This window comes from Vicugna pacos, chromosome 16, assembly GCF_048564905.1.
Source record: "Vicugna pacos chromosome 16, VicPac4, whole genome shotgun sequence".
Classification (NCBI taxonomy): Eukaryota; Metazoa; Chordata; class Mammalia; order Artiodactyla; family Camelidae; genus Vicugna; species Vicugna pacos.
The window spans coordinates 45869048-45882943 of record NC_133002.1 but is presented as its reverse complement, the minus strand read 5'-3'; the positions used below and the strand labels follow the sequence as shown (position 1 = coordinate 45882943).

Here is a 13896-nt window from a genome sequence, read left to right as displayed (position 1 = left end):
CTCTGTGTGATGGCCCCGCAGAGCAGAGGATACTTGTGAGAGGTTCGGCTGAGGGTAAAGAGGGAATCCGGTCAGCTTTTCCCAAGGCACTAGCAGTGGGCCTCCTTAGGTTTTCTCTCACAATCCCTGAATCTAGTATAAAGTGGGCGCAGCATGTCAAGGACGGGCAAGGAAATGTGCCATTTCCTCAGGATTGAGAGGACAAGAAAACAAAATCAAAGGATCCTTGTCACTATGTCATCATCTCTTTTCCTTGTGTTTTCCAATCCTGGGTCACTATTTCTAATTTCCTCAAAAATGTAATTAAATGTAGGGTGAGAAACTTCTAAATAATGACACCAACTCATTCACGTGCACGGTGGGATGGTTCTGGGTCTGGTCAGTCATACACCAGAAGTCCGAATGCATATTGGAAGACGTTCTGAAAATGTATGCTTAAACATCTAGTAAGGGACAGCACTCTTCCCCGCAGCCCCAGCCCCTCCCCCAAATCACTGATGGACTTTTTATGCAGCTGATTTAGACGAGTCTGAATCATCTACTCCAAGCAGTCCTCCACTCCAAGCAGCCATCATTCTGAGCTGGCAGATGACACTTGTGCTATGTCAGGTTAAATTTCCTTGAACAGAGGAGATCATTCACAACAATCCCTCTCCCCCTTTTATTCTGGCCCACACTTTGTGTTTTTATTTTTTCCCTAAGATAAGTGGTTCTCAAACCTTAATGTAAATAAGAATTATCTAGAGAGAATTTTGGGGTCATAGAACTTTTCTGTATATTCCAGTGGTACTTACTCAATTGTATTCATTTGTAAATATACACTAAAAAGGGAAAATTTTACATGTAAAATTATACCTGAATAAAAGATTTAACAAAAAAAAATCACCTAGAGAACTTCTTAGTTCTGATTATGGGGGCCTGAAATAGGTCCAAGGAACCAACATCTTAGTTAGCCTCCCTGTTACTTGTCCTCACAGGTGGTCCAATGGTCACATTTGGAAAGAATGCTGTAAACATAGAAAGGTCTACCCAGCAGGATCCAACCCCACCCCCACGAGAGAGCCCCACTAACAGCTAGTTCGGCATTTCTCCAGGAAAAGAGCAAAAGATGCTGGGTTGAGCCACCATGCAATCAATGCGCAGACCTGACCTGGATTCTGTTCTCAGCTCTGCCTCAACCTCCAAATTCTTTATGCCCCTGTGTAACATGCTTCCAATCTGAGGTAACTAAAGAGGCAAACCTTAAAAGTATTAAGATTGATACAAGCCCTTAAAACCTTAGAAACACTACTGTAAACTTTATGTAGCAAAGAAAATAGATTTTAACTTTGATGAAACACCTTTTCCAGGTACTACTAATCTCCGTTCTCATGGCAAATTTGCCGAAGAATCCACTTTCCAAGCTAACAAGGTGACTTAATGGCTCCAACATCTTTCAAACAGCTTACAAGTTTATTACCAAATATGGTTGGCTGACCAGTTTACAATCTGCGCTAAGGTTGGGCTCGTTGCATGACCCATTCTGTCAGTCAGCTATTCTGAGTCCGGGGGAACAGAAGGCATTGTCTCAGTAAATGCTCCCCTCTTCCCAGCCCTCTCCCACACCATTCTCTTCTCAGAAAGTGGCTTAGTCATACCAAGACAGGTCTACGTCTGTGAGAAGCATCCCTCTCAGAAGACACTCCTCTTGGAGAAAAGGCCTTAAGAAACAGAGAGCCTGAGATGGAGTGTGTTCCCAGTTTCTATACTCAGACCACAGCCTCCCCCTTCCTCCCACACAAGGCCACCTACTCTTCCCAGGTTGTGATGCCACAAACACAACAATCCATTTAGCCACAGCAATCCCAGAGGAGTTCTAAACCAGCAATGAAAAAGGGCATCTTTTGAGTCCAAACTTTCACTTGGAAAATTTCCTGCTCATGTATTCCCACTGAGATCAACTTACAGGCAAAGGTAAGGGAAGAGATTTTTATATCAAGTTTTCTGGGTAAACCATTAAGCTCTTTCTTGGGCACTATTTTATACAAAGAATGGGGTAAATTTCTCAATATGACATTTCCTGGCAGCTGAGTTTTCAAGCTTAGAAAAAGATGCACAGACCACAAATGAATCTTCTAAACTGTATTTGGAACTGACACAAACATTTGGAACTGGCAAAATCTTCCTAGAGACAAGGCCCTGAGCAGAGTCTGTCCCCACCATGAAGTTTTACATCAACTGTACAGAACAAAATTAGCAACCAGTGATCTTTGGCACTAGAATGGGTAATTCCTTAGCTGTTCATACAATATCCAAACTGCACATCACATGACATTAAATTGCTGGTTAACAGTTGAACTTTACATTTAAAATCTCTTAAGAAGTTGGAAGTCCTAGTAAGTTTTTCAGTATCAAGATGCTAACCATATCTAACACTGAGTGCCTGAGGTAGAGACTTCTGTAAAAGATTTGTTAAAGAAAACACAATTGTGAGTACAATAAAGAATAACATTTCCAATCTTGGAAGCACAGAGACAAGTGTCTTTGCTGGTCAATAAGCCAACACTGAAATGCAGAACTCTAACTTCTTTTATTTTTGTAGAGATTTTGCACAGGAGTAAGACTTCCTTTTGTTTGGACTCCTGGATTTTGGAACACATGGATTGTGTCTCAAAAAAGAATGATTATTTTTTTGAAAAAGTATGATTATTAACGTGGAATGTGCATGAACCAAACTCACTTAACATCATTATTAAAAGCAACAAAACATCACAACTGTATTAGAGACAACAACAAATAAAATCTTTTAAACTCTCCATGATACTGGTGGCCAGAATTAGTGACAAGTATGCAATTCAACCTAATGATTCTAATATTTAATGGTGACTGTGAATTATTACATATTTATGATATATAGGTGAGTTGAAATTTTACTCCAAACTCTGCCCTGTATAGGTGCAGGGGCTTTATTTTCAAGTGGTAAGGTGTAAAATTACATGATTTTATAAAGATAAAATTAATCTAATATCTGAAACCTTCCAATCAAACTGACCAGCACTGTTATCTCTGACTTCAGGTACTTTTCTTCACAGCCGGGAAAGACCTTTCCTTTATAAAAAGGCATTTCTTGAAGTAGGTTCAAGTATAACATACTTGCCTTTTACCAAAAACTGGCTGGCCAAAAACTGATCATAAACTATAGGTGTTATTTTTAGAAGTGTACTGTCTCTTAACTGAGACAGAAAGCATAAAGCATGGACATTTATAAGCTTAATGGGTAAAGCATAGGTATGACTAATAGGAATAACATTTAAGTCCATTCTTGGTATAAACTGCTTAGAACAAGTTCAGTGTTTTAAACAATCACCGATTCCTGTGCACCGAAAGACATCTCACTATATAATCACATAGTTCTTGCAACTTTTTTTTTTTTTGAAGTTCCAAGCTAAGAAAAATGACCAATAACAACAGTTGGTCTTTTAATACCTTTTACCAGAGGCTTTCCCCAACTACTTCATAACACTTCTGAAAGACCACTGGCTCCTGAAACTTGGAAAAGTAAAGTGAACTGCTTAATTTCATACCATGAAGAAATGACAGTTAATGATGACTTTTTTCTCTTTAAAGACATAGGTATCCTTCTAAAAGACAGATATGTGGGAGTCATAACCTTAAGAGAACCATTTCAGATGTCAAAGTTCATTTTTATCAAAAGTAATTCTATAGACATCAGTCAAGGAAAATCCCCAGGAAACTGACTTCTAATGAAATAACACACTTGTGGTTTTAAATGAACAAATATAGAAACAGGCAAAACTAAGCCATAAAGCAAAGAGGAAGCCACAAAATGAACATTAAAATTTCTTTAGGAGAAAACGCTATATAAATTTCCATCAAATTTGAACTAAGAAAAAAAGCCTGTCTGTTTTACAAATCTCTTCTAAATAGTAGACTGTAACAAAAATGATCAAAGGACATACCACATCTGAATAAATCTGGTAGTATGTTAAGGAATATAAACATGTTGTTGATTGTATCCTGATTGGAGTATGTGAAGGACTAAGCACGCAACTTCTATTTAGAGAAGCAAATGTCATGATAGAGCATGTCTTACACAGCAATTCAAAGGAATATGAGTTTGAGAGGAAAGACATGCTGACAGGTGTTCTATACAAATACCCACAAGTTCCAGAACAGGAACTCAAACAATATTTTTATAGATTCAGTGTAGACTCAATCGATGGGTTAAGCTAGACACTGATAGGGCCATTTTCTCAATGTAGGTCCATAACATGTCATTAGGGAGAATGGCTAACTCGTATGTTCAAAGGCTGAAAGAAATGTATTAAGAAAACAGTGAGAGTTGGGAAACCTATGTCACAATTAAAACTTTAGTGAGGGAGTGAAAACAGATTTTAACACATGTAAAGTGACTTAGAATATCTTTCTATGTACTTTAGGAAGCTGAAGAATTATCCAGACACAGAAGATAACACTCTCATCAGAACAAGCCAAGATGAAACATCAGGGGCACTGTTTGTAGAAGCTAAGTGGATGCTTCTGGCGCCAGATGTCTGCCTGGTATTTCTGCTTGACTCCCTCCCTCTCCATCAGTCTCAAACCCCCAACCTTTCCCCTGGCAAAGCCACTCTGGTCTCCTTTAGGCTCTGAATAGATGGACATGAACGTGTATTCTTTTCTGTCCTTAATTAAGAAATATGCGTGAAGTTCTGCTGACACAAGAATTAATTGGTAGTTCTTTATCTTACCTAGGCTTAAGTATTTAAAATCTTGCCTGTTTTAGAATAATTATTTCAATTTTCTTATTAAACATTTGGCTTGAAAGAAACTGTATCAATCAATTAGCCAGGATACATACAAGTATATATCATTTTCTGAAATTTCCCTACAGTCTCACCCAAGTTTACCTTTTGCTTAAGATGTTTAGAGATCCTAAGGAGCTTCTCTATGGCTAAAATTTACAGATTCAAAAAAGCAAAATACAGTAAATGCATAGCCAGAAGATAAGCTTAAATTGTCAACTGAGTTTCTTTTTTTGAGGGAGGGGGAAGAAATGCAATGGAGAACAAAGAAAAAAAAAGAACTGCACAAAAGATGTAGTTCTAGGATCCTCCTAAATAATGAAGAATTGACATTTAAAAATTAAGACAAAGAAATAATACTCTTGGAATTTCGAAGTTGGAGGTGGCTTGCAATAATAACTTTGTTAGAAAAGAGTGAGATACTCAAAATGAAATGCTCTCTGGTGAAGCAAACGCCCCTTCCTTTAAATCTTTACCAAGCTCTTACTCAGAAGCTCATAATCTATAAGACAAATGATTTGAATATGATGGAAGAAGCAAAACTCTCCAACATAAAATAAGATTGAAAATAAAATACTACTGAAAATTACGAGTGTTCCATGAACACTCATGCCTGTCACTGACAGATACGTCTATGGGGAATAAATACTGAAATTCTCTATAGGTTTATTTATAGATAGAATCCCAGGTCTGACTGGTCTTCCAGGCAAAAACCTACATTAGCAGAAGTATGTAAATTATAAAAGTTCCATCATAAATTATAAAAAATAGGGAATTTGGATTTAGGCCTTCTTCCAAATGCAATATAAGTAGCTCTGATTAATCTATGCCTGGAAGGAATTTCTGCATTTCTACTATTAACATATAAAGAAAATATCCATCACTGGTTTCTTAAAAAGCCAGAAAGAGGCAGGGTTTTGGCAAGAGATTTAAGGCAAATCAAATGGGTTCACAACTGAACATTTTATCAGGACTTATTTTCCAGGTGTGGCTTTGCTTTGTGATATAGGAATCTTAGTAACAATTCTAGCCAGGGTCTCCACACTGCTACTGGATGGGGACACCTGTGTGCATCAGCCTTTTGTAACAACTGACATTATAAACACACCATCAATGCATATACTGGCAAGGCTGATATATAAAGGAATTCTGCAGTGAGTCATTTATCTCCTTTGAAAATACAAATAGGTTTCCAAAGACTAAATACAATTCTGGGCACATGAATGAGATTCAACGATTTCTCAAGTCAAAGAGAGAACTCAACTTCCTTCTACTGTGGACTTCCTTTCCAAGACAAAACTGATTCCTTCTCCGGCTCCTTACATTATCTGAAAGCTTCCCTGTAACACATGAGGCACTTTTATTAGGTGTGTAGCATCTATTAAAACTTTAAACCCAGGGTAGAATTTGCTGAACAAAGTAATAACACTAGCCTAGTAAGTATTACCTTAAGGATTTTTTTCCCTTTAATATAAAAGTATAACTACGTTGTCCAATGTACAAATACAAAAAGAGTTTTCATTCTAAAAAAAATGTACCATAATACTGTACATACAAAAAACTGTTCAACAAGAATGATTTAAATATATCTGTTCCTTTCCAGATCTGGAAGACACAAATGTAAAGTTCTGCAACTGTATTATTGCTGGAACATGTGTCTAGGAACACTGTGTTTCCCCTTCTCTCCCCCTTGTCCCAGCCCCACCTTCAGAGTCCCCTGAGCTTGGATCACGAGCCAACAGCATCCCTGAAGATAACCAGAGCCAAATGTTTACTCAATGGAAGTCATTATTCAGTGAGCCGTTGCTTACCATAAACTATGAAAAGCGCAAGTTTTAAGCCCAGCCAAGATTAAATCCAGACGGAGGTCTTCCCATCCCCTGATTTGCTACTAGCACTGCTTTTGTTGGACCCAGCTTTGGACCCCACTTTGGCTTTTTTTTCCCGGGGACCATGGGGGTTGTTTTGGTGATTGTAGGCCTGGATTGCCAGATCCAGGCGTTCCTGAGCCATTCTGATCTCCCTCTGCAGAGTCTCCAGGTCAGCTGGGAGGTTCGCCTCGTGGCTGCCATATTGTTGTTCTTGGGCGATGTTGGCCTTGTTTTGCTTGTAGGCAATCTTAGCATTGGACAGTTCAGTGTACTGGATTTGATCTGGTTTGACGGCAACATTATAGCCAGGGGGAGCAGATGGTGTGTTCCAAGTGAAAGGATAATTATAAGCACCCGGATCTTCCAGATCCCTCCTTTTATTGTTTAGTGAGTCTCGAATTGTCCCAAATCCTAAATGAAGCATCTCCCAAATGTTAAGCAATAGACAAAGGCCTGTAACACCATACATTATCAGAAGAAAGATGGTCTTTTCAGTGGGTCTAGAAATAAAGCAGTCTATCTTATGAGGGCAAGGAAGTCTGCTGCATACATAAAATGGATGGACTTGGAAGCCATACAGAAAATACTGCCCTATCAGAAAACCCACCTCAAACACGGTCCTCGCCAGCAACTGCAGCACATAGATTTTCATGAGCCCATCCTCCCGAATCCGCCGTCGGCCATCATGCTTAGGTTTAGATTGGTTCTGCTCTTTATTTTCTTTTTCACTTTCTAACTCCATTTCTGGATACATCATGGGATCCTCTTCATGGTCCTCTTCTGTTTCTTCCAGAGCCCGGTGCTGTTTCCAATGCATTGCATAGGGTTTGCTCCGAGCTGCCTTCTTGTCTGCTTCGCCATGCTCCATTTTGGCAATCTTATGAATGGCATAGCCCAGGTACATCACTGAGGGGGTTGCCACCAGGATGATCTGGAACACCCAGAAGCGCACATGGGAGAGAGGTGCAAAGGCATCATAGCAGACGTTCTCGCAGCCTGGCTGCTCTGTGTTGCACACAAATTTGCTTTGTTCGTCGTAGTAGATAGACTCTCCACCTACCGCCGTAAGAACAATCCGGAAGACGATCAAGACAGTGAGCCAGATCTTCCCCACAAATGTGGAATGGTTGTGGATCTCCTCTAGCAGGCGAGTGAGGAAGCTCCAACTCATGGTGACTAAACTGGTTTGCCCTGATAATAATGGAAAAATACCAAAGCAAAATCAGCAAATATTAAAATCTTAACAACATAATTTTTATTGCTATCTCCAGGAACTACTTCTTGAGATACTAGAAACCTAACTTCAAGGATCATACTAGAATGATTGTTAGGGGGGAGTATATAGCTCAAGTGGTAGAGCATGTGCTTAGCATGCACAAAGTCCTGGGTTCAATCCCCAGTACCTCCTCTAAATAAATAGAATGACTGTTAGAATTAACAGCACCTCACTCTCTACACTACCCTCAGGTAGGACAATTCACCTCGGTCTATGAGCACTTGTTTAGACCTACGAGGTCCTAGGAAGTCTGGTTTGTTTTCATGTCTTCCCTAGTTTAAAAGGTAAAATTGTAACTATCATTTGAGATGTATTTCTCAGGCAAAGTATATTAGATTTTTTATATATAGTATTATTTCATATGACCTTCATAATTTTGTGAGATAAATATAGCACAGAGGCGTAGCTATCGGTACAGTCACAATAAGACTACCACACTGAGAATATAATGGGGACACCTGGGCGGGACTCCATTGTGAAGAGGTACCTTATAAGGAAACAAAATTTTGGGCCTTGTGACAAAGTATTAAAAAAGAATTAAGGAGATGGTACAGCTGCAAATAACTGGCAATGATCAAGAACTAAAACAAAAGACAGAAAGAAACTAGGAAAGACATTCCTTAGCTAGGCTGCATAGCATAGCAGATTCTAGCATTCTGTATTTATATTATTTTGTTTATGGTAGATGTTAAAAAAAATGTTTGCAGAATGAATTGTGAGAATATTAAAAATCCAATCAACAGACAAATCCACTTAAAACAGTATTCTGAAGGATAGTTTTATTCTGAGATTCTTAGCTCTATGTCTAGAATCCCGGTAAAAACTAAATGAGATAATGCATGTAAAATCCCTAAAGCAACTCCTGACACAAAGCACACCTAGCTTTTCTACTTCTGTCTTCCCTCTCCTGGTTTACTTCTGCAGATTACAGGTGATTATCAGCAACACCAAAGAAGTTTAAATAAATTTTACCTGTTATCCAGAATTTCTGTTATCCAAAACTTTCTTGGAGAAATGATGTTTTGCTTACAACTTTTCCAGATTCCCTCTGGAAGGGAAAAAGAAAAGAGAGTGTCATAAGTTTCCTCCCACAGAAAACAGCCAATCACTAGAATGCCATTTTCGGGGAGAATCGGTTTTCTACGTGCCATGGGAATCAAGCAGTATGAGATGGAAACAGGCTTGAGTTTGACTAGCACTGTTCTCTCCTCCCAACATATGTGGTAGGAGAAACTACCTAACTGTGACTCGAAGATTCTGAAGTCACTGTAGTCTAAGAAAACATGACAGGAAGATGAGTCATTCATGAAAATCTGAAGCAGATGAACTCTAGCACCTATAGGAAAAAGCCAAAGCAGAAAATCTCAACAAATTTAAACCGGATTACAAAAAGCCTTGCAAAAATCCTCACCCTATACGTTCTATTCCTGTTCTACTCCCTAGAGCAGCCAATACCTCTCATTGGGATTTGAGCAGCCAACTAAGAGCAAGCTGTTTCATTAAAACACCCAACAGCTGGCTCCCAGTCACTGGGACACCCATAACCACAGGAGGTGATTTGCAGACTCAGCTGCTCACAGAAAGAAAACACCTGCATCTGTATTGTATTTTAAAAAAATATATAGGACAAATTATTGCTCATTATCAAGTCCTGCCAACTCTGGAATAGCTATGGCCAAGAATCATCTTCATTTACTATCATTTAATGTAATAAATTAGTTTAAAACAATCCCTAAGTGTTATGTATCCAGAGGAGCTTAATAGAAAAATCTGGGGGATTAAGATGCATGAAAATAACCCAGAACAATTTCCAAAAGGTCAATGAAGAAGAAAAAAAAGTGGAGGCATCTACATAACATGCAAGTTTCAAGATTTGCATACAGAATCCAACCACACAAAGATCTCTCCATAGGACTTCAACTCCCATTTCCAGCCCTGATGTCCAACTGGGAGCTCACCACTTCTCTCACTGAACACATAAGGTATAAAATCACAGCACAAGAAGTTAATAACAACAAAAACAACAACAACAACAACAAAGTTAGTAACATGCAATCTTTAAATGGTTACGTAAGCCAGGCTTCCAACACAGAACTCCATAATGATTCACATCCATAAGTCCAGACTCAGATTTTCCCCAAACGCCACATCTAAAGCATTTCTCCTGAAGCCTGAAATTCTATACGTTCCAATAACCCAAAATCATGAAACTGCAATTGTTAGTTAGAAAATTCATCCTCTCTACCTCCAACCACACCAAAGACAAATGGATATCTCAATTATTACTATGAAAGAATTTCTCAACAGTTCAGCATCTTATACAATAATCTAACTTTCTGACAGGGGAGGAAGAATTGGTGATAAGCCCTTCAATGCTTATGTTCAATTATAAAGCAGCCATTTAAACCCATCCAGAAGTACACACTGCATAATGGTTAAGCTGTAGGCCTAGACAATGCTGAACCCTTAGAGCCTTGGTTTTCCATGGGCATTCAAAAATGCCACAGCACCCTATACCCACACTTTGAGTATATAAATGATGTGTATAGTAATGTAACTATATCATCTCATAAAATGGGTGACGGGCAATTTTCTTTCTAAAATAACCATGGGCTTCCTAAACCAAATGGCAGCCTCACCACTGTTTTGATCTACTGAGCTGTCAGTAGGTTTTTCTTTGATACTCTTCTCTTTCCAAATCCCCTTCCTCTCCTTGTAAGCATTAAGAGAACGGCTTAAATAATCAGAGTACACTACTCCAACAGGGGAAGGGTATGTGAAGAGGAGAAGAGGGAGGGTGACAGAGGGGAAAAAAAAAACTGAATGAGTAGAATGGTGGGTTCTGGAATTGACATTTCTAAGCAGAAATGTGTCACTGCCAAGTGTGGTCTCACTGCGTTCTTGCTCCACTAAAATTCCTTTTGTCTGGAACCATTTTTTTGCTCTGCTACCAGGAGCCTAAGGCACAGGATATATTCTTCTCAGACTTCCCTGTTTCAGCAAACAGACTTGGTTATAAAGTTGGGAGTGAGAGCTTGTGATTAACCTGTGAATGGCTCTCATGAAAGAAAAAAAATTTCCATATTCCACCTACGAATGGAAAATGGACATAGGAGTATGTGATGAGTGGTGGTTAAGAGGTCAGATGCCAAACACCTAAATGTTTTTTGCTAACTAGGAAAGCCCCAACTGGTTTATAGGTATTTTGACACTTAATACCTTCTTGAATATGTCCTTTATGCTTTGGCTGAATTTACCTATAGAACAGTTCTAGGAAGCAGACACAAGAAATGTGAATCTGATGATTCTTGCTGTGTATTGTCATCTGATTTTCTTTAAAAAGTGCTAGAATTTACAATGCCTGGCAATGAATGAGTACAATTTTATCTCAACCTCATCAGCGCTCTGTTATGCTACTTTACTAGATGCAAAATGGTATTTCAAAATTATGTCAATTAGCATGTTTTTAATACAGCAGGATTATTCCCCTGTGCTCCTCCCCTTTTGGATTATTTCTATCCCTTTTGCCCATTTATCTGCAGAATGTATTCTTAATATAGTACAGACATTAACCATTTGACATTTAATATAAACACCTCACTTTGTTTTCCTTCAAATTTTATATAGTCATATCAGTCAATTTCTTGAATAAATTAAAAGGTGGAAAAGTTATTCTTTCTAGGATGGCTTTTTAAATTAAAAATACTACAAAATTCATGGTAGCCCATAATTCAAAAAGATTCCCTCTCAAACCACGCATCCCCCTAACACATACTGAAGAAAATCATGTTTGCTTATATAACATTTACTAGACAGAAAATCAAATGTGCTATTTTTAGTCTATTTTCCAAATAATTAAACTTACAAATCTACCTTGCCTTATACTAGAAAATAGAATTTTTTAAATTACTTGGTATCAACATAGTAATAAATTATATAATTCCCTCCCAAATTCTTTTATATTTGAAGAATTTTCTATCAGCTATATCCTAAAAGGATCAAGGCAAAGTTTACTACATTTTTCTATAAAATAAAACTCACAGGATCTTTGAAGATTAAATTTAAAGTTATTATTTGGATCATCTCAGGAGGTAGATTTTATCACTAGGTTCATTTTAAAGATGAAGAAATGAGGTCCAGGAAGTTTATAAAATCTGACTAAGATCAACCAGTTATTAAGAGGTGAAGCTACAATCTGAAGTCAGTCAGTCTTGCTCCAGTGTCTGGGCTTTTAACCACCAGCATAGTATAGAATTACATATAGTAAAGAATTACATTACAGATGGAGCTATGTTCAGGTCCCATGTGAACACAGAAGAGGGCACCTTATCCCAATCTGTGGGATCAGAATTAAACTAAATAATAAAATAAACTCACAAAGATCAAAGGAAGAAATTTCAGAGTTTAAGATCTTATACGTAGAATGAATTGAAAGTTAAAAAAACAACCCCCCCTCAAACAAGAAATCCCCAAAAGAACTCCAAGGTTTCTTGGCAGTTAGAAGGGAAGAATAAAACTAGAAAAATGTATCTTCAACAAAAATAATTTCATTAAGAAGGATAACTTCTTTGGGCACTGAGAATAGACATTAGGGAAGTTGGTAAATTCAGTCCAGGGGATACCAAGTCGAGATGATAATACTTGTTAAAGGGCAGACACACAGATAGTATACATAGAAGTGCTCAGAGCTGTGCCTGCCTTCAAGGCAAGCACCATTATTACCATCACTAACCAGTGTTGCTACAACCTTTTGTCTTGTCACCTAACTGTACTGAGAGCCCCTAGATGTTAGATACATCTTTCATCTGTCTCCCTCGCATTTAGCCCAAAGACTGGTCATTTTACATGCTAAATAAACGTTTGACAAACAAATGAATAAATGCATTCCTATGGGACCTGCTTCATATTTGTTATTATTTGAGAGAAATGATTATATATATAAAATCCTAGATTCCCATCACAACAGGCTGTCCAAAAAAGGAATAAGCTGCCTCACGAGACAGTGAACCCTGGTATAAATGGGGGAGGAAGGGTGAAGGGACATAAAGGGAGGTAAGGTGTCTGTACTTCACTGGAATCCATAAAACGTGACACCAGTGATGGCAATATGTTATGTACATAGAATGTAATACCCAAAACAACCACTGAAAAAGCTATACAAAGAGATATGCTCAAAAACACTGCAGGCAAATCAAAATGCAATTCTAAAAAATGTTCAAGGAAACCTACAAGAAAACAGAAAAAAAGAAAACAAGCAGAGAGAACAAACAGAAAGCAAACAAACAAAAATACCATAAGCACCCTATTTATCATGGCTAAAATTAACAAGAATGACCAAACCTAGAGTTGGTGAGGATGTGGAGAAACTGGTACTCTCATACAATACTAGTAAGAATATAAAATAGTATAATCACTTTGGAAAATAGTTTGGCAGTTTCTTAGAAGTTAAATATATACCAACTATGTGATCCAACTATATGATCCAGCCATGCTTCTCCTAGGCATTTACTCAAGAACTAAAAGCCAGACGTCTAATAAAATGACTTGCACATAAATGGTCATAACAATGTTATTTGTAATTTATTTATTTGTTTATTTTTTTTCTGGTTTTGAAACTTCATAGAGAAGAAAGTACTTCTGTATCTAATTTTCAAGTCATTTGATTTGTACATGTTTCACGCCCTGGTAATGTTGTGACAGGGTCTCACATAGCCAAAACCTGTAAACACAAATATCCACCATCAGGTTGATGAATAAATAAACTGCGTTATACTCATACAATCGAATAATACTATGCAATAAACTATTGATATGTTATAACATGATCTCAATTAGGCCAAATGAAAGAAGTCAGGAAAAAAAAAGAGTACACACTGTATGATTCCATTTTTACTAAATTCTAGAACATGCTAACTAATCTATAATGACAGAAAGCAGATCAGCGGTT

At 37.8% G+C, this 13896-nt stretch overlaps 1 protein-coding gene across 6 annotated transcripts in view; it reads right to left on the bottom strand.

The window, feature by feature from the left end:
* Positions 1 to 2106: 2106 nt before the first annotated feature.
* The window catches only part of GJC1 (gap junction protein gamma 1), a 32366-nt gene continuing 20576 nt past the window's right edge, over positions 2107 to 13896 (bottom strand). For all 6 annotated transcript variants that reach the window (XM_072939205.1, XM_072939204.1, XM_006217465.4 and 3 more), the window contains 2 exons: positions 8922 to 8997; positions 2107 to 7864 (listed from right to left, as the gene is read on the bottom strand). In XM_072939205.1, coding sequence (XP_072795306.1) covers positions 6654 to 7844 — 1191 coding nt within the window. In that variant the 5' untranslated portion in view covers positions 7845 to 7864; positions 8922 to 8997 and the 3' untranslated portion in view covers positions 2107 to 6653. The remainder of the gene's footprint in view (positions 7865 to 8921; positions 8998 to 13896) is intronic.